The sequence below is a fragment of the Phodopus roborovskii genome, unplaced genomic scaffold, assembly GCF_943737965.1.
Source record: "Phodopus roborovskii unplaced genomic scaffold, PHOROB, whole genome shotgun sequence".
NCBI classification, from domain to species: Eukaryota; Metazoa; Chordata; class Mammalia; order Rodentia; family Cricetidae; genus Phodopus; species Phodopus roborovskii.
The window spans coordinates 2,465,985-2,487,600 of record NW_026126460.1 but is presented as its reverse complement, the minus strand read 5'-3'; the positions used below and the strand labels follow the sequence as shown (position 1 = coordinate 2,487,600).

The 21,616-nt window shown below is 37.6% G+C and overlaps 1 protein-coding gene across 1 annotated transcript in view; it reads left to right on the top strand.

Moving 5' to 3' along the window:
• The window catches only part of Pgap1 (post-GPI attachment to proteins inositol deacylase 1), a 62,766-nt gene extending 48,256 nt beyond the window's left edge, over positions 1–14,510 (top strand). Inside the window, exons 20-27 of the mRNA XM_051190207.1 lie at positions 1,341–1,434; positions 3,462–3,552; positions 4,764–4,961; positions 6,046–6,181; positions 9,844–9,894; positions 10,434–10,621; positions 12,459–12,563; positions 14,106–14,510. Coding sequence (XP_051046164.1) covers positions 1,341–1,434; positions 3,462–3,552; positions 4,764–4,961; positions 6,046–6,181; positions 9,844–9,894; positions 10,434–10,621; positions 12,459–12,563; positions 14,106–14,244 — 1,002 coding nt within the window. The 3' untranslated portion in view covers positions 14,245–14,510. The remainder of the gene's footprint in view (positions 1–1,340; positions 1,435–3,461; positions 3,553–4,763; positions 4,962–6,045; positions 6,182–9,843; positions 9,895–10,433; positions 10,622–12,458; positions 12,564–14,105) is intronic.
• The last annotated feature ends 7,106 nt before the right edge of the window (positions 14,511–21,616 follow it).

Sequence of the window (21,616 nt, the reverse complement as noted above, 5' to 3'; positions counted from 1 at the left end):
CAAGTGATCCTCCTGTTTCAACCTCCTGTGTAGCCACATACAAGCATTCTTTCTGCCCTGTATAGCTGAGGGGTTCTTTATACGTTTTCCTTTAATGACATTAGTAAGCAGTGATTATTGTTTGATAATGGCCTTTTCCATTTTTATCCACTTTTTCTCCTCCTTCCACTGAAGCTATAAATTGAGCATGAGCTATACATTTAAATTTTTTTTCTAATCTCTTTTGAGTCGGAAGTCATTTCCCTATCAACATTTCTAACTGCAGAAGGCTAGTGGACTCTGAACATAAACCTTTTTTGTCTGCTAAGTGAGACTCCTTCAGAGAACTTGAGGGGATGGGGCATAAGATGACGCATGTGAAGTTCCTGAAGCACTAAACACTCAGCAAGCTTGCTTTGAAGAATACTGGAAAAACTAGGAGACGCTGAGCTTTTTGAAGTTTTACACCCTGTTTTTTGTCAGGCTTCAACTTCCATAGGCTGTATCAGGTTGCCAGACAGTTTATGTTTTAAAAGGACTCCATGGAATGGAGAATAGCTTGAAGGTAAATTAATTTTACCATTAAGAGAAGTACTTAATGTGCACATATAAAAGTATCACAATTGAGCCTATTGTTTTGCTTAATTACCATATGCCAGTGGAACAATTTACTTAGCGTCAGTTTTTAATACAGTCTGCTTTATACAGCATATGTCATCTTGAAGCACTGGAACATATTGACTATGATCTTAGGCTGGATTTAAGTTCAGGTTTCACAGGGTTTCCAAATTTAGTGAAGGTTAATAATTACGGCTATGGGTTTCTGATGGCTTATCTAGTGAGAATCAGCATTCTAACTGCTTTAAACAGTGACTATTTTTCATCTTTATAACCACATATAAGCATTGGTAGTGTCCCCATTTTATTAACAAGCACATAGAGATGAAGTAAGTTAACCATTAAAACATTTGTAATAGTGCAGGGTATGGATCCATCATACCCGAATTCTTCCTGCACCTTAAATAGGGATGAAAACTACTTCATAGGGTTCTTTATGAGAAAGGACACGAGATAATGCATATAAGATGGCTGGTATCCTGACTGAACACTCAGTGCTCAGTAAGGATGCTTTGAAAGTACCTTGTAGCATGGGAACTCAATTGTGCCTCTGATGAGAAACTTGGCTGTTTCTATACCTATACATTATTAATATTTATTTAAGTTTTAATGCTCTTAACTAGAAATAAGTGTGTGGCCATGTCAGGAAAAGTAAAGAATAACCTTTTTATTTTGTGTGGAAGTACACTCGTTTCACCTGCACAGGTATTCCATAATTGACATTTGATTTGCCTATTTTCTAGGTAGTTAGATTTCATGGTGGAGCTCTTCCTGCCTACGTTGTATCTAGCATCCTTCTTGCTTACGGAGGACAGTTATATTCACTCTTCTCAACAGGTAAAGATGCTTGCATCTTAAAAGCTAATTTTTGTTTTAAATGTTAAAGTAGACCTCTGTTGGTTCCATGTCATCTTCTCTGTTGATTTTGATTATGCTTCTCCAGTACTGGAGATCAGAAATGGAGCCTTGTATATTCTAAGAACCAACACTGGGCTTTATTCCCATGGCCGTATATATTCAGATTATGCTGAATTGGAAGGCATAATAAGAAAGTTCTTAGAATCAGCCACCACCACTGTCCTTGGAAACTCCAGGATAGCATGTGATTTTGTGACCAGTCTTCTTCGTGTCTTTTCCATTTTTTTTTCATTACTTTTGTCTTATAAAAGGAACAAAAGCTCCCATATACATAAAAAAGACCCATAAAAATAAGAACACGAAGAAAGCAAGTGAGGTAGGAAGAGGGGAGACGGGGGAGGAAGTAAGAACAGGAAGGAGAAGGAGAAAAAAGGGAGGCCAGCAGTAGAAAGCTAGGAAACCTCCTTGTTGCAAGTTTGCAAGTTTTCTTTGCCATCTGCCTGGTCCCACAGCTGCCTCAGCACCAAATAAACACACTGACGCTATATTAGTTATAAAATTGTTGGACGATGACTAGGGCTTCTTATTGGCTAGCTCTATGTTAATTATTAACCCATTCCTATAAATCTATATATTTCCATGTGTTCTTATCTTACCAAAGAAGGGTCTGGACATGCTACTCCTTTGTGGTTTACATGGTGACTGTGTCTGCCTATATTTCCCAGAATTCTCCTCCTCTCCTAGTCCCGCCTATTTCCCTGCCTCTATTGGCCACAGTGTTTTATTCATCAACCAATAAGAGAAACATATATACAGGACAACACCTGTCACCTCCTCACCATTTCTGTGGGCCAAACCTTTTTCTAATGACTCAATTCCTTTAATGACCTTCATAAAACTTTAGTATCCTTGAATAGCCCTTGTGAATTTATTGTTCATATTTAGTGTGTTAACCTGTATTCAACAGAGAGAAAAGAAGTGTGGTCTGCCCCAGCACCGGCCTTTTTTTCTTTTTAATTAGTGTTTGCCTGCATGTCTGTGTGAGTGTCAGATCCTCTTCATGTACCAAGTATGCAAATCATAAGTCACCTGTAGATTGTACCCACTAGAATGAGCATAGTAGAATGATAATATGCTAATAAGGAAAAGGAGAAACTGTAACCTTCACACTCAACTGGAAAACAATCTAACAGCTCCTCAAATGGATGAACAGAGTTACCATAGAACCCAGCACCTTTAAACTCAGGAGCACACCAAAGAGAATTGAAAGCTGTCATCCACATAAAAACATGTACACAAATGTGCACAGTTAGCAACACAGTGGCTAAAAAGATGTGTTCAACAATTAAAAGACACAAAGGACTGAGGATATCACTCAGTGGTAGGGCATTTGTCGGCATGCATGCATGAGGTCCTCACTGGGTTTGATCCCTAACACCTCAAAAATATTCCATGTATTTCTTAAAACATGCTTGAATGTGGATAACCATTGAATGAAAGAAGCTAGTCACAAAAGATCATGCATTATATGATTCCATTTATAGCTTGTCTTCAGAATAAGACTATCTATGACAGAAGATAAATTAGTAACTACCAAACAGTGGATAATTTCAAAGCAAACAGTTTCGGAGACAGATTTTATTGGTGGATGTATACCTAAATATACAAAAAGCCATTGAATCTATGAACTTTAGATGGATGGGTTGGGTGGCATAAAAAGTATATCTCAGTAAAGCTGTTCTTTATGTCCCTTGTCGATGTTTATAAAAATGCATGTTGTGAAGCTCTGGCCTTGACTCCTTCTGTTTGCTTGATGAGTGACTAAAGGTGTGGTTAACAGTCCTCCTTCCAAGAGTACTCCTTGTGGTAGAGAGAATGACCCTGCAGTTTCTGGTGTGCAATGCTATTCTTTTGCTGTATGTTACATTGTCATTGAAAAATAAAGTATATCTGTTTAATTACTGTGAATTCTTTGTTGCACACAAGTGATTTTCTTCAATTACCAGGCTATTGCTTAGAATATTCAGTCATATTGGATAAAGAAGCCAAACCATACAAAGTCGACCCATTTGTAATTATGATTAAGTTTTTGTTGGGGTAAGTTTTATTATCTCTGATAATGTTTTAATTTTGTTTGTAAAGTAATTATGTTTGATTTCATAATGTAGTATGACTTTTCATATTTATTTGGCAACTGATATGTTTTATTAAACTGGAACTTTTAGGAAAAGGCCCAATATGTCTATGAACATTTATTGTCAGTAATGTGATCATTTCAAAAGTATTTATCTCTATATATAAGAATATATTACATGTGTCTAAAAATCTAAAAGCTTAAACTTTAGCCACATTAATATCTGTTACTTATTTACTCACATTCAATAATTGTTTATTAAGAATTATTTCTAGACTTTTTTTATTGTCATTCCAAATAGCTGTTGACTTTATTAGTTCATGCAGTGACTGAAGGAATAACGTAGCTCTGAGGCCCTGGACTCGGATACTTACTTAATGATCAGTAGACTCATTGACTTGTTCAAAAGAATTAAGAGCCAGAGGCTGGGAAGTTCACTTGGTGGCTAGAAGTACTTACTGTGAAGTTTGAATTCCTAGCATCCACATAAAAAGCAGTTATGGTTATATTTACTTGTAAAACCCCAACATTGAGTGGGCAAGGACAGCCTGAGAGGTTGTAAAACCACCAGTTCAGTGACAGACCCTATCCTAAGGGAATAAGGCCTAGATCTGTAGAAGAAGGTGCTCGGGATCCTCCTCTGCCACACACAAATACTAATACACACACACTCACACTCATACACACACACTCACACACACATTCATACACTCACACACACATACACACACACTGTCACTCATACACTCACACTCATATACTCACTCATACTCATACACTCACATACTCACAAACACAGTCATTCATATACTCACTCATACACTCACAACATACATACACTCATACATACTCATAAACTCACACTCATACACACACACACTCACACTCACGTGAATGAAGCAAGGCCACACATGCTTGCACATACTTGTAGTCCCAACACTTAGAAGGTGGAGGCAGGAAGATCTGTACTTCAAAGCCAGTCTAAGCTACATAGCACTTACCTAGAAAACAAACCAAAAGGAATTATGATTTGTTTTCAGTATATTTTACAAACGTATCTTAGCCATTTAAGGTTTCTAATAGATGGCCTAACTAAACAAACAGTTAAACATTAGTTGTTGAAATTTTGGGTTGTTTTGCTTCTATTGTATGGTTTTATTTGTCCATTTTTCAGGTATAAATGGTTTAAGGAGTTATGGGATGCAGTATTATTACCTGAATTAGATGCCATCGTTCTAACTAGTCAGAGTATGTGCTTCCCTCTTGTATCCTTGATTCTCTTTCTGTTTGGAACATGTACTGCATACTGGAGTGGTCTACTGTCTTCTACGTGTGTGCAGCTTTTTTCTTCACTGTGGCTAGCTCTGAAACGGTAAGGTTATGCTGAAAGCTTTCTTGCTACTCTTAATGAAGAAAATATTAGGATGGGGTATACTCTGGAGGAAGAGTCTGTGCCTAGTATTTGCTAGGACCTGAGCTTGGGCACTGCAAAAAGAGGCAGGGAGAAGAGAGGAAAGTATAAAATCATATGTATGTACACAGTGTTCCAATAGGAAATCCTAAAAGCTTTAGTCATCACTTATTTTGTAGATTTTACCATCTGACTGGGTGGATGAATGGATAAAGGCCCTGAAAACAGTCTGGAGCTGTATTACAGGCCCAAAGGCGGTTTGAATTAAAGCTTCTAGTGACTTTTCTGATAATATCCCCCAGTGTAGTTTTCTCTTGACTCCTCCATGCTGGGTGACTGTGATATGGTTTCCTGTCACACAGGAGGTGACAGATGCTGCTGCTTCCTCCACTGTTCGCAGGTGGTTCTCAGGTTTCTGTCACTGACACCTCAGGCTCACAGATGGAACCCTGTTCTTCTGTCTGGACTGGGCATGCATGACCCAGGATCTGTAAACAATTGTCCTGTTTCTTCCTTAGTACAAGTTATAGTACGATGGATGAAAATTATCACCACGGTGTGTTATAGAACTACATGTCTCCTCTTACTTTCGTTGAGAAACCCCTTATGGTTTACTTTGCATTTACTTTTTACAGTGTACTTGTGTTTATAGTTTACTCTGTGTTCCTTACATATTAATAACCAGCTGAGGGGCTGGTAGTGCACTTGAGCTTCAGTACTTTCCATCTGGGATGCTCAGGCGTAGGCGTTTCCAGCTGCAGACTTTCGAAGATTTTGAAATATTTGCATATTCATTATGAAGAATCTAGAGGATGGGACCAAGCTCCAACTACAAAATGCAGCTGTTTTCTATTACTTAATTTCCATACCCTGGAGCTTATTTTCCTTAATGCTTCTGTGCTTTAGCTATGGCCTAACACAAGATCATGGATTGGAACGTTGTTCTTGTGACATGAGGGGTCCTCAGCCCATACATTGTTTTCCTATTTTGTGTAAATATACACCACTGTATTTTTTTTTTTAAACTTTTTTCCTTTTATTCTAGACCAGCTGAACTTCCTAAAGACATCAAGGTGATGTCACCAGACTTGCCTGTTTTGACAGTTGTTTTTCTCATAGTGAGTTGGACAACTTGTGGAGCGCTTGCCATACTTCTGTCTTATGTATACTATGTGTTTAAGGTATGTTAGATCAGTAAATCCAGAAGGCCTGCACTATGTGTTAGGCACCTGTAGAATGCCCCATAGGTATTATTAACAAAAGGTTGTGATTACTCCTGAGTGCAACCTCTATTATGTCAGAAAGTTGATATAAATAAAGGGTTGGTTTTTTTTTTTTTCCAATCTTGTTTATTTAACTTATATTTGTTTAAGTGTAACTTACATTTAGTTAAGAATTAACATTATTGGTCTGAGTTGGCATGCTGGTTAAAACAAAATGAGAAGACATAATCTGCTTTAGGTCACTTTTTGTTTGATCATTATCTTTTTATACATTTTATTATACTTTAAGACTATGAGCGGGAAAGAAAAAGTTGTTAGTCTTGGTCAAGTTGTCAGTCCTGTCAATGAATGCTGACATACGTGCAGAGGAATCAAAGGCAATGATAACAGTTAAGCAATGATTTTCCTGAAGCAGAAAATGCTGCATAAGCCAGCAGCCTCAAAGGGGATCCAGGAGGCAACAAATGTGGTGCATTGATCATGTGGGTGGACGGTCTTCACCACACTGGGTATTGTTTGTACTTTTTGTCAAGACTATCTGCCTCTTAAATAAGACATGTACACTGTAGATTATTTTCAAGTTTTCTAAAAGGAAACTTTTGTAAATCTGAAAATCTGTCTAGAGCTTCTTCAGTTTAATGATAGGTTAGGTTCTGTTTTTCTAGTTACTTTTTTTATATTCTTGCTGAATTTTTTCATATTTTTATTTAGTTTACATTCCAGTCCCAGTTTCCCCTCCCTCCTCTCCCCCCGCTGCCCTCTCCCCCACCTCCCGTCTGCTCCTTGGAGAGAGTAAATCCTTCCCTAGGAAGTCTACTAAGTCTGTTCCATCATCTCATTGAGGCAGGGCCATGGCACTGCCTCCCCTCCACACACCTCAGTATCTAGGCTGAGCAAGGTATCTCTCCATATAGAATGGGCTCCACTAAGTCAGTTTGCTCAACAGCGTTAGATCTTGGGCCCACTGCCAGTGGCCTCATATATTGTCCCAGTCATCCCATTGTCACCTATATTAAGGGAGTGTACTTCATTCTTATGCAGGTTCCCCATTTGTAGACCAGAATATGAAATGCCCTTCTTTATCTTTTTTTAAAATTGATTTTAGTTTGAAGTCTGTATTGTTAGATATTAGGATAGCTACACCAGCTTGTTTCTTAGGTTCATTTGATGGAAAATTTTTTCCCAAACTTTTACTCTGAGGTAATATCTGTCTGTGAGGTTGAGGTTTCTTGTATGCAGCAGGATGGATGGATTCTGTTTTCTTATCCAATCTATTAGCCTGTTTCTTTTTATAGGTGAATTGAGACCATTTATATTAATAAATATTGATAACCAGTGATTGCTAGTTTCTGTTATTTTTGTTTTTGTTGTGGGTGATGACATTGTGTGTTCAATTCCCTTCTTTGGGATTTGCTGTTGTAAGCTCATCTATTGCCTATGTTCTTGTGGATGTAGATGACATCCTTGGGTTGACATTTTCCTTCTAATACTTTTTGTAGGGCTGGCTTTGTGCATGGGTATTGTTTAATTTGGTTTTATCATGGAATATCTCCATCTTTGGTTACTGAAAGCTTTGCTAGGTAAAGAAGTCTGGGTTGGCATCCATGGTCCTTTAGTGTCTTCATAATGTCTGACCAGGACCGTCTGGCTTTCATTGTTTCTATTGTGAAGTCAGGTGTAATTATGGTAGGTCTGCCTTTATATGTTATCTGTCCTTTCTCCTTTGCAGCTCTTTCTTTCTTTTTATTCTTTAAGCTTATTGTTTCAATTATTATGTTACAAGGGGACTTTTTTGTTGTTTTTGTTTTTGTTCAGTCTATTTGGTGTTCTGTAAGCCTCTTGTATTTTCATACTCATGTCCTTCTTTAGGTTGGAAAAGTTTTCTTTTATGATTTTGTTGACTACATTCTCTGTACTTTTGAGCTGGTATTCTTCTCCTTCTATCCCTATTATTTTTAGCTTTGCCCTTTTCATGGTGTCCCAGATTTCCTGTATGTTTTGTGTTAAGGATTTGTTGGATTTAAATTTTTCTTTGACCGATGACTCTGTTTCCTCTATCGTATCTTCAACACCTGAAATCCTCTCTTCCATCTCTTGTATTCTGTTCTTTATGCTTGCATTTGTGGTTACTCAGATTTTCCATTTCTAGAATTCCCTTGGTTTGTGTTTTCTTTATTACTTCTATGTCAGATTTAAAGTCTTGAACCGTTTCCTTCATTTGTTTGATTTCTTTTTTACTGGTTTTCTTTAAGGAATTTGTCGATATCTTCCAATTTTTTGTTTGTCTTTTTCTCCATGTCTTTAAGGGAATATTTCATTTCCTCTTTAAGGGCCTCAATCATCCTCATAAAGCTATTTTTTAGGTCGTTTTCTTCTACTTCATCTGTGTTGGGATGTTCAGGCCTTGCTGTTATAGCACCACTAGTTTCTAGTGGTGTCATATTGCTCTTTATATTGTTGAGTGTGTTCTTACCTTGTTGTCTACACATCTCTTCCTTTAATTGGTATAGGTGGAGCTTGTGCTTCAGGGGGTTCTCTCTTTCTCCAATTGGTATATTTGGGGCTGTGTCTCCATTCATGCCTCCTTCAGGGGCAACGAGAGCAGAGCTTCTGGTGAACGCTCTTCCTGATGGAAGTGAGCCCAAGCTCAGGTGGTTGCTCTTTGAGGTGCAGGTGGGGCTACAGCTCAGGTGCATGCTCCTCCCATTGGAGGAAGGGCCACAGCTCCTGGTGCTTGCTCCTCTAGGTATAGGTGGGGCTGATGATAGTTTCTGGAAGCTACTGCTGAAAACTGTTGCTGTTGTTTCATCTGGAGGTTGCTCCTCACTCCTGGGGCTGAGACTCTGGCCTCCTTCTGAGGCTGCTCCAGACCTGAAGCTGGCCTCTCTCTGCTACTGCTTCTAAGCTTCTTCTTGACTCCCACTCAGTTAGATACTTTTGAAAAGCTGACTGAATAAGCAACACTCCCTCAGAATTTTAATTTAGGGGAAACGATAAATTTACAATTTTTTCTCAAAGTCTTGTAGGTATTTTGCCACCACATATAATTGAACATTTTTATATAATGTTAAAAATGAGCAAACTTTTGACCTGTGACACATGTAGGATTGCTGTAGCAAGGCATTATTCAAATATTAGTCACAGGATTAAAAGTTCTGTGCATACTTTGGAAGTCTGTATAGTTTCCATTTTGAGTATTTTTTTTAATCTATAAGCATTAGTATTCTTTATGATTGATCTTTCGTAGACTACTGATTCCAAATGTTTAATTAAGCCTGGTTGCTTATTTTTTTTAATGTTTTCAATACTAGCTATTTTTTATTTTATGTATATGAGTATTTTGTCTGAATACTACCCATTGTGTGTGTACTACCCATTGAGTCCAGAAGAGGGTGTCAAAACCTCTGGAAGTAGAGTGAGGGTAGCCGGGTGTTAGAACTAAACCCAGGTCCTATGTAAGAGCAGTTAATGCTCTTAATCACTGAGCTATCTCTCCAGCTACATGTTTATATTTTTAGATTTCAGGTTATATAATGCTTCTCAGTTTTAAGGTTTTGTTTTTAAATCTATTGTTTTTGTTCCAAATATAAGTAAAGTTAACACTGTATTCTCTTCCTAAGGTGGTTCATCTGCAAGTCAGCCTAATGACTTTTAGAAACAACCAGCCAGTGGTAAGTTTTGTTTTCTAAATGCTATCTATATACTGATGCGAAAGTACATGAGAAAATACATGTGTTTTTTTTTAAAGATTTGTGAATTGAAGTAACTTTAAAGTTAAGGAATATTAAAGTAGACTTGAATTGTTCTGGTTAACTTGCTCGTAGGTTACCTTTATCACTTTGTTGTTAAAATTTTTATTTTCAGTTATTACTAACAATAACTCAAAAAATGTAGCCAGACATGGTCACACATGCTGATATTTCAAGCACCCAGGAGGATGAAGCAGAGGGGTGGCTTGAACCTAAGAGTTTGATATCAGCCAGGGTAACTTAGCAAGATCCCATCTTAAATAAAACAAAGCAAAACAAAAAAAGAGTAAAACTCTTGTGATGATAACAGTTTTAAAGTAGTTTTAGCAAAGTAACTTCAGTATTTTATATTTGATAATAGAAGATGATTTAGTTAAGTAGTTGAGTATAATTGACTCTAAGTAATATCTTGAACTTATTGTTTATTCCTATCTTGGCATTCTTCTTTTATTGCTTTCTAGAATCCCAAACACTCTCGAAGAAGTGAAAAAAAGTCCAACCACCATAAAGACTCTTCAGTACAAAGTCTTCGCCTGTCTGCTAGTGATGCTGAGGACAGTCTGCGCATGCATGCCACTGTGATTAACTTGCTGACGTGGGTGGTACTGCTCAGCATGCCGTCTCTTATCTATTGGCTAAAGAACCTTAGGTGCACTTATTTATTTAATTATTGCCTGTGTGGTTCAGACAGTAAATCTCTCTTGATAGAGCCTGGCTGAATTCCTGATGGTCCATGAAAATTGCTTGAGAATAGGAAATTATATATTGCCTGGAATTAGCTTTCAGTACATTTCCTTTCCCTCATTAGCCATGATGATAGAAGTTTTAAGATTGTAATGTTCTCTAAAAATCAGCCAAAGGAAGTGATTTATATTTTTTACAAAAAAAGTAATTTATAAACTATTTTTTATCATGTGTGATATACACAATAATGAGTTTCATTGTGGCGTTCTCATACATGCCTTTTACTACATTAAGGTCACCTGCTCTTATCGCTACTTATCTCTTCCATTGGTCCTCACCTCTTCCCAACAAAACCATGTCCGAATAGCCTTTAAAAACTTCAATAAAATACCAAGGAATAAACCTAACTAAGGAGCCCGAATGAAGCAGTGGTAAAACTTATTTGGAAGTACAATGGATTCCAACTAGCCAAAATAAGCCTGAGCAGAGGGAGTACTATGTACGCAGATGATCAGTACAGCAGGATCAGCAGTTGCTAAGTTATAAATGAGCTTAGATGCTAATTAACATGAATGAATAAAGAAAATGCAGCATGTATACACACACAGTGGAGTATTATTCAGCCATAAAGAAACTGGGGAAATCAGAATTCACTGGGCCTGATCCCAGAGCTGTCAGACTTGCCCACGGCAAACCACAGGTTGCAGAGAGGCAGCTCAGAGGTCCAACAGGCTCAGAATTCAGAATACAGAAATACACAGGGTTGATCCACAGAGGAGCTGGTGGGCACACTCATTCCTTCGACTGTCACAGCCTGGCCTCACTGCTGGTTATTTTACTGAACCCTTCCTACTCTTCCTATGGCTACCCCTTGTGATGATCCCAAACCTGTGGCATGTGTCCCACACTTCCTGACTTGGAACTGACCCTTGTTTTCAGGTCTTCAGAGCATCTTAATCTTGAACTATCATAGAAAGTCTCTGGCTTTAGCCCTCTGCGATACAGGCAGCAAAGCCATGTCCTTGTGTAGTATCATGGCTTTCTCTAGGAGCCACTGTCATAATGAATGTCCCACACTAGCCACAGCTTGCAAGGCCGACTTTCTCCTGTGGTTGGGATTGCCCTTCTATTGCCCTAGGCTGCCTGGCTCACCTGTGGCTCACCTGCCTGGTCCCTCTCACACCAGGTTACAAATTGGCAGAATCAAAAACAGTTCAGGAGAGAAAATCAAGGGTTGTCAGATGTTGATATCCTTCTCTCATTTGTGTTTGACTTAGTCAAAACCCAGAATTTCGTTCAAATGTAGTCAGAATTGAGAAACAGTCTGATTCTCAAAGGCTATGGAATTATTACTGTTAGTAACTGCAAGGGATGAAATTATGGATTTTAAGAGCTAATGAGAGGTTACTTTAGCCTTCATCTTACCTGTTTTGTTATAGGACCATCCTACTGTATTGTAAGTAGTTGGTTTTGAAGAGCCTTTCCACACTGGGTATGTCTCTGTCCTCAGTGGCTTCTGAGTGTAATGCCCATTGTCAGATCCTGTGTGTGTGTGTGTGTGTGTGTGTGTGTGTGTGTGTGTGTGTGTGTGTGTGTTTGTGTGTGTATGTGTGTGTGTGTGTGCGCGTGAGAGAGAGGGGGGGCACTGTAGAGTGGGAATTGCTACTAGAGGCTTCATGAGCCATCTAGAGTGCTTGTGACTATATTGTTGTTGGAACTTTTTGGAAATTAATTAATTTGATTCTGATCATTTATAACCATGAGTTTTTGCTTTGTTGATAAATGTTTTCTTTTTATTCTAGGTATTATTTCAGACTTAATCCTGACCCATGTAAACCCCTGGCATTTCTCCTTATTCCAGCTATAACGATTCTTGGAAATACTCATACAGTTTCAGTAAAGTCAAGGTACAGTGGTTTAACTTATTTCTTCATCTGTTACTGGCCTTTATTGTTTTATTTTTAGAAGCACCCTCTTTTTGTTTAACTTGATTGTTTCTAAAAGTAAAGCCATAGGTGATTGTGGTTTATATGCATATATATTGTGCTTGTTTTCTTAATCGCAGGAGTTTTGTTAGGAAGTGAGTTACTTTCTTTTCAAACTTAACTCTTAAATGCTATATCTAAACTTCCCAAAAGTATAGAAGCAATATACATAGACAGACCTGTGACTAAAATAATGACCATTGAATCATCTGCGTAATAATAGGTGTGAGGGTTTAGTGTTCATTTGACCTTTTTCGTGTATGTGTTTGATGTACTCATAACAAAACTTGGTCTTTTGGGAGCATTTGCTCTGGGAGGCACCTGCGGCTGTTCTGGGATTGGGCCCACTGAGGAGTTAAATCTTATTATGGGGGCAGGAATGTTGCTGCATGCCTGGGGTCTGAGAATGGGAGGAAAAGCAGGAGAACCTGCAGCCAAGGCTGTCCTCAGCTGTGTAGAGTTTGTGGCTAGCCTGGGCTACATTGGCCCATATCTCAAATAAATTGTATGACTATGGAAGAGCAAATGTTGTTTTGGCTGTTTAATGGCTGTGTCTATAGACTTACCCCTCTTAGCCTCAGTTTCTCCATTTTCAGTGTACAATCCAAAGGTTCCCCCTGGAACTAGTTTTTTGTTGTTGTTTTTTAATATTTAATGTTTTGTTTAATATGTTTCCTTTCTTGGGACAAAGATGCTTTGTCTATTGTGCTGTTTGTTTTGTTTTCTTTCTTTTTTGTTTTTACTTAATTTTGATATTGTAAGTAGGATTAGATTAGGTACTTTTGTAGCTATGTCTTCAAGAACATTATTTTGTTAGGATATGTTTTTAGAGGTAGAATTGTGGAATGAGGTACCAACTGGTATTTCCTGTTATGCAGGAAAGAGTAAGAATCTAGCTATTCTCTGAATAGAAACATGTTTCCTTTCTCTGTTTAAATATGAATTTTATTGACCTTTATAAAATTATGGACAGGGTTTTTTTGTTTGTTTGTTTGTTTGTTTGTTTATTTAGAAAAAAACTCACATCATTTAAAATCACTTAAAAGCCAGATAGTTTGGCATACTCCTGCCATGCCAGCATTCAGAAGATAAGGTGGATCCAAGTTCAAAGCCAGCCTGGGTTATATCATATATCACAGAACCTTAGCTCAGAAAACCAAAACTAAGATGGCACAGTGGCACTCGGGAGGCGGGGACAGGCAGATCTCTGTGAGTCTGAGGCCAGCCTGGTCTTTATAGCAAGTTCCAGGCCAGCTAAGTCTATGTAGTGAGATCCTGTCTGAAACAAAACAAAACACCAAGAAATAAAGAAGATAATCAGAAAACCAAAAATAAACAAAATTTAAATAAATACAAGCAAAAATCCCAACGTTAAGTTTCCAAAGCTATATAAAAGATTAACGTATTTCCTTTTGGCTCACAATGTATGTTGTCCAAATAATGCATATTTCTCTCTCTTCACAGTAAATTGCTGAAGACTGCCTCACAGTTTCCACTTCCTCTGGCTGTTGGTGTGATTGCTTTTGGCTCCTCCCACTTATACAGGGTTCCATGTTTTGTCATCATTCCTCTTTTATTCCATGCATTATGCAACTTTATGTAAGACTGGACTTAAAGAACGATAGAAACGATTTATGCCTTTAGGACCATTGACACAGTGAACACAGCTCCACCAACCGGAACAGTGAGGTCCTTCGGAGAAGACAAGTCTATTTTTACAGTGTTGGAAATAGGAAATTAGTTTTGTAATGCTTGAGGAAAGTAGTTGAAGCATGGTTTCATTTTGTGATGTAGCATCTGTGTACTCGTCATACCTGAGTAATTAGTGAAGGGGACTCCTGTACATACCGACCTGCTCCGTCAGCCCTGCCAGGACTCTGCTGCAGACTCGGTTGATGCAGTGGTATCTGTAATGTCACATGAGACCTCACTGCTTTCATCATCAGACTTTCTTGCAAAGCTGGGTTTCATATTTGCTATAATTTACATATTCAGAATTAAGTCCTAAAAGGTTGTCAAAAGTCACGAAGAATTCTGTGGTTAGTTTTTGGCAGCCATGGTGAACCAAGTTTGATCTGCCTTCTTACGTCTATGAAAAAGAGCCTCAAATTGAAGGGATACTTTGTGTTAACTACTGCAATTCAGACTTTAAAACAATGACATTTTCTTGAGCCTTCAAATATGAATCTTACTGTGCATTCTTGGTGACTATCCAGAGCACAAAAGAATCTACCAAGAGATCTGTTATCTATAGGCTGTTCCTGTGGCTACTGCATCGGCACAGTCAATCTCTGCATCTGATTAAATCAGTGCTCCCATGGTTGCCAAAAGAGCCTCTGGTGATGATAGATTATTAAAATAACTGAATTCCAGAGGTTGAAACAACTCTGGGTTTACATCATTTTTGTCTACTGGGAAGAAAGGATGTCAACACAAGTACAGTATTGTACTTGATGTACCAAACTATGCTACTCAGAGAGGAGCAGTAGGCAATCATTACCTCATTGGCACTCAGAGTGTGAGCACTGCCTGAGTAGACAGTGGACCCCATCGCCCAGTTAACAGTGGAATCTTGATTGGCAGGGTTCACTCTTTAGGACTACTGTTTGGCCAGTAAGGGCAACCTATGATTTAATTTCCAATTCTAGTTCACTCTTAGCTACAGAAAAACAAAAAGGCTAAGAGCTTGAAGAATCTAGTTGCTCGTTGCCTTCAGTTAGAATAAACCCAGGCTGAGAAAAACCTGGTTCATGGAGCCCTTCACCTAGGTGTATGTTCTGTAAATGCCCAATGCCTTTTCAGTGAAGTCCTTACCTGTCCGTGAACACACAGTTGCACTTGTGAACCTGTGTACTTATTAGTGCCAGGAATGGTACATAGGGAATCAGCTTCATTCTCTCTGCTGTTGCACCTGGTACCCAGCTTCTCAGCTACTACTGCCAACCCGAGGGCTTCACCCACTTCACTCTTTAAAAACTCACTTCACTCCCCCTGGGAGTTCTTCCTTGGATCTTCCCTGTTTGAACATCAGTCAAAGGGTCATGTTCCTAACCAGAGACTAGTTAGTTTGTATGATTCCATTGCTGTCTTGACTGGCAGCGTGCTTCTTAGGTATTCATATTTTCACTTACTAAGACTTTTTAAAGGAAAGCTGTTAGACATGGCGGACATTTTACTCTCTTGTTTTGGAATTCTGTCGAATGGAGTAAACTACACCATAGTGTTTGTTCAGTATCTGAGAGTGAGTTCATTAGACTATTTTCCCATATAACTAAATGGAACGTATCTGCTTAAATTTTGCCAGGCATGCACAGCCTTTATACACATGACATCTTTCATTCTGTTAGTGATACTGAAGATGTATCTCAACTTAATGGTAACTGAATACTTTTTCAATTTGAATATATATCTACAAAGAACTTTACAAACATTTGAAGTTAGACCTTTTATAACCATGGTTATTTATGAGAGCTAAAGTCACCCTGCTTAGTCAGTACTACTCATGAGGAAGAGGTATCAAGTTTGATGTCTTCCTCATGAGTAGTTTACATGTTATTAAAGCACACATTCCTACTGAAATGTTTTTTGTCTGTAAGCACCTATTCCAGAGCCATAAAGTCTTATGTCACCAGAATATTTCAAATCTTAGTGGTCTGGGTGTTTGGCCATTTGCCACTCATACTCACAAATACACACTCACACATAAACACACAGTGGATATTCTTTGACAGAATCTTTATCGAGTGTTTCAACCCAAGTAGCTAGGTAGACTTTCTGATCTTGAAAATTGTTATCCCTTAAGAAAAGGGAATTCCTTCATCTCAACATCATGTGCTTTTATCTGTCATGCATATTGTTGTCATAGTCCTATTAGCAGTTTTACTCAAATTGGCAGTTAAGTTAGAGATTAATACATCAAATATTGAGTTCTACTTTTAAGAAATTGAGTTTTTGAGTAAATGTTGTGCTTATTAAACAAATAAATTATTCCCAGTAAATAGATTGGGTATACATTAGACAATTAAGAACATTGAGTGCTAGGTATTTCTGAAACATCCTCATAGAATTATTTCTATTGTAATTTAGACATGATAATTTTTTAAAGATTCGTGTGTGCGTGTGTGTGTGTGTTGTGTCTGTGTGTACACGTATGTGTACAGGTGCTCATTGTGGCCAGTAGAGGGCAGTGGGTCCCCTGGAGCTGGATTCAGAGGTGGTTGTGTGTTGCTGGACATGGATGTCAGGAACCAAACTCAAATCCTCCAGAGCAGCAGTGCTCTTGACTGAGCCATCCCTCCAGCTCCTGGACCCAGTGATTTGATAGAAATGTCTACCGCAGTTGTGTGTGTATATACATGAGCACCCCAGGGATTGAATCCAGAGCCTGTGTTTACTAATTATGTTTTCTACCATTGAGTTATACACAGCTTGTGGGGGTTAAGTTCATGCCAAAATTAAAGACATTCTCCTCTTTAATTGGTTACCACTATAATGAAAACTTTTAAAACTGTGGTTCTAAAGAAACCATTTATACTGATTTTCAAGGCTGCCTAATATAAATCATGTAGTGATTTTTTTACTTCTTTTTATTTTTTATACTTTAGTTATGTAATTTCAGCTATCTGTAAAGGGATACCTTTTTGCAGATTTTTGTTTGTTTGTTTGTTTGTTTGAGACAAGGCTTCCTTGGTAGCCTTGGCAGTCCTAGAACTAGCTCTTTAGACCAGGCTATCCTCTGCCTGGGATTAAAGGAGTGTACTACCACCACCCAGCAAAGGCATACCTTTTATTGAATGAACTATAATAGTACCTATAATTATATAGTGAAGAAAAAGAAATAACACCAGGAGGTAGGCCTGCTGAATATTTGCTATTTTATTACATTGTCATACATGTTGACATGACACATTTTCACAATGCTCACAAACATTTGTCTTATTTATTAAATCCCTATACTCTTTTATTTTATTTTTTACTCTTTAGACTTTTCACTTACAGCACTATGTACAGCATGCACCTTTTTAATACCTCTCACAGAAAATGAAGAAGTGAAATGAAGGGAAGTAGAACTCGGTAGTTCTTGAAAGCGGCAGGATCAGATGGTAAAGTGTCTGCTATGCAAACACCAGGACCCAAGTACAGATTCCCAGAATCCACACAAGAAACTGGCTGAACAGTGTGTGCCTGTAATCCCAGATCTGAGTGATGGAACCAGGTAGATTTGGGGGGCCTGCTGGCCAGCCAGCCTAGCCAAATTGGCAAGCTTTAGGTTCAGTGAAAGACCTTGTCTCAAAAACTAAGGTGGAGATTAAATGAGGAAGATTTCCAGCATTGACCTCTCTCTTCACTTGCATGTGTACCCACACATAAGGGTGTATACACAGACATGTACACACATGAAAACACAAAACATATTTAAGAGGTGGGGGCTCACAAATACCACGAGGTAAACTAGGGCTCTTGGTTCCAGAATCATGGAGTAAATCAGGTGGCCTGTATGTCTCTCTTCAGACATCAGTCTGAGTTAATGTTTTGCTGTTTTGCTTTGTTTTTTTTTTGTTTGTTTGTTTGTTTGTTTGGTTAGATGCAAAATCACAGAATGTTGCATTTGAACATTTAGGAAATAGTTTTTTAAAAAATCATTTAGGAAAAATCCAAAAGTATATTGAAATTTTGGACAGCTAGGGTTTTGTTGATTTTTTTTTTTTTAATCTGTGTGCACAATTTGTGAATTTGTATATCATAGGAAACAAGAGACATTGTGAAGTTTATTGAAGGTCACACACAACCCATTTGGGGAGTATGACACTTGCAGGAATAAAGGAAGTAATAGAAGTTTCTGTGTTTGCAATATTAGTTCCTGCCAGGAAAGCTTCCATACCAGAGGAAGTAAACCTAGGACTCACTCTACTAACTGTAAGATTGAGAGCCGGAATTTTATTGCAGTCTTTTTGAACAAGAAACATTTATAATTCTGTGATTATCTTCTTTTTCAACATGAATAAAGAAATAAGAAAACCCTAGGGGACCTCATGTTCCCAACTTTCCATAGGATTATGAGAAACGGGAGTCAGATCAGCAGTTCAAAGATGTACTATAAACACACAAACTTCTTCATTTTTAAAACCTATTGTGAATAAATAAAAACAGAATTTTACATGGTAGTAACTTCATTTTGAGAACAGAATGAAATTTGGAAATGGTGAGAATGGGCATGCTGTTACTCTGTTAATACTGTAACTGTAACAGTGCATCTGGGTGGTCGGAGCTGGCAATGTCCAAGCTACAGCTTGATTAAACTCTCTTTGAGTGATAATTACAAATCAAGAACAGTTTTCTTTAAGAGTTTTGTCAGCATGTTATGCTGCCAAAAACCATCTGAAATACTAAGAAACCAGTTAATTTCTGATGACTTTGTATAAAATTGGTGTCTTGAGTCAGAATCAGCCTATAACCATTATGTACATTGTCAGTTTAAACATCAGTGAGAAACTATATCTGTTGCTGTTAGATTAGTTAGTGTAAAGTTTGTGTATCTGAATTCTAATCTTAGTCTAGGAAACCTACAGGGAGCCATTTTGTAAAGTTCATATGTTATTTCAAATGCTCTTTTGACTTTTAGTATTTGTAAGGAGTGATGTTACTAAAACAAAAGTTTATAGACCCTGGGTAGCACTAACTACTCCAGAGCCTAGCAACCAGTGTATTTTGTATCTCATGTGCATCTGTTCTGTTTCATATTGAACTTTTTACATCCCCTTTTTTGGGAGAATAAAGATACATTTGAATCCTTTTTAGTATAATCTTCATTAGAAACTAAGTATTCGCATGGGTAGGAAAACATACTTTGCCACCAAAGCTAAATGAAACTGTAAAATACCTCTGGATATTTGTGCCAAGGAGCTTTTCTTAGTATATTGGGGTTAAAACAAAAGTAATCTTTTCAGTATTTTTCATCTAGACTTACAATAAATGTGTATATTGTGAAAACATATTCCATATTTTATTTTTCTTTGAAAATGTTCGAAGCTTCAAAATACTGTGTTCTATTCTGTCTGGTTTCCTGACATTGCTGGGTAAAACATTAATTTACTCAGTAGCAACCTTTCAGAAGCTTATTGAAATAATCTGGCTTATTTTGTGATGCAAAAAATAGAATTGCTCTATACAGTCCATTTTTGGTATAGGTGTCTCATTTATATACCTGAAAGCTTGCCCTGTGGGGTTCCTTTTGTTTTTTGTATGTTTGTTTAGTCCCAAGGGTTTATTTGCTAGAACCTAACATAGTACAATGAGGTAAACCTCTTAACCTGTACATTTTGTACCAAATACTATGAAATACAGTTGTTAATGAAACACACTAGCATACTACAGCATCAGACAAAACCAGAAATATAATAGGCCCAGAAGCCATTGTAGATTTGCATGAACTCTAGTCCTTTCTTGTAGGAAAGGAAATCTTTCCTACATGGAAATCTCGGTGTTTTGTTTTAATTTTTCTTATTGTTTTTAACTGCTGCTGTGCCCAGCACAGTAATGTTGGTACACTTTCGTAAGTTAGCCTCGCAAGTGAAGGAGAGTAGAAAGCCAGATATTGAAATATTTGGTCTTAATCCAGTAACAGTTAACTGTTGAAGACTGTGCTACATTAGTAGATAGGTGGTGTATGAGAGCTGGCTTCTGGATGCTGTGTCCTCTGGAAGGAATTTGTCCTATGTGTGTAATGGCCTTAGCCTAAGTAGGAGATGCTTGTCCTTAGCATAAGCAGATTCTGTGCATGAAAAAATAGGTGTTTGTCAGGGTACTTGTGCAAATACCCTCCCCCTCCCTGATGTGGGGTTGGAGAGAAATCTTCATTTGTATTGTCTTATAAATTAGGGAGTTGTGTTATAGTTATATACTTGTATTTTTTAAAAATAGGAACTGATGTATATCATTTTGAAGTGATGTTGTGGTTTCTTAAACTTAGGACTAACTGTAAATGTAGCAACGTGCCCAAGATAAAACAGACCAAAACTGAATATGTATCATCACTGTGACCTTGAACTTATTTGGGGGTAGAATAGACTGTGCCTTAAAATGACAAGCAATGCCCTGCAATTCTGTCCCTCTATATTTTATTATGGGTGGCCTTCTCAGATTCAGCAAAAATCCTTTCTTTTGAGTTGTTGAAATAAATTGCTCCACACTTCCTTTAGTATTCACACAGCTGCTCTTGGGGCCTCCCTCAATTTCCAGAGCTTTCCATTCTTTGATTTTTTTTTAATTTAAAATTGATTTAGTCTTAACATATTTGGGAAATTAGGTTTGGCTAAAATTTGGGAGGAGATATTTTAAGGAATAGTCATGGCACTTCTGTTTTTAAGCTTACTGAACATGGAAAAATTAATCTTCAAAATGTATTTTGTCTTATTGATATTAACCTTATAAAAGATAGGAGTTCCTTCTAAGACTTGTGATCAGTGTTGTGGCAGATTGAGACTTGTATTTATATCCTCAAATAAGCGTTATTAACCCAGTAATGATTTCCAGTGGCTAAACTCATATCAATGTAGTTTTATTAAACATCACTGTTTCCCTCCTTTTCATGCCTAATTATTTTTATGGTATCAAGGGAGAATTAGCTCCTCTGTTTTTAATTTAGTGTGAAGTCTTATATTTTTACTGTGCTTATTTAAAATAATGAGTTCCATTAAAGTCCAAATTACTCAGTTTATAGTATAGTCATGTTCTTTCCCAAAGGTGCCCATGTTCCTGTGTGCTCAGTTTGTTGTTTATTTTTCATGTTGCTTTTGGGCAAAAACTCAATGTATTTCTTTGTCCTATTTCACCTCCATTACTCCTGTCAAAATTTTTTATTTGGATAAGAGTCTCTTGAAAATACGTAGAAATAACAATATGTCTTTTCTTAAAGCCTGGTAGGATTGACTACGAAGGTATTTAGACAAGGGTGTATGGTCAGGTGACTCTCAGAT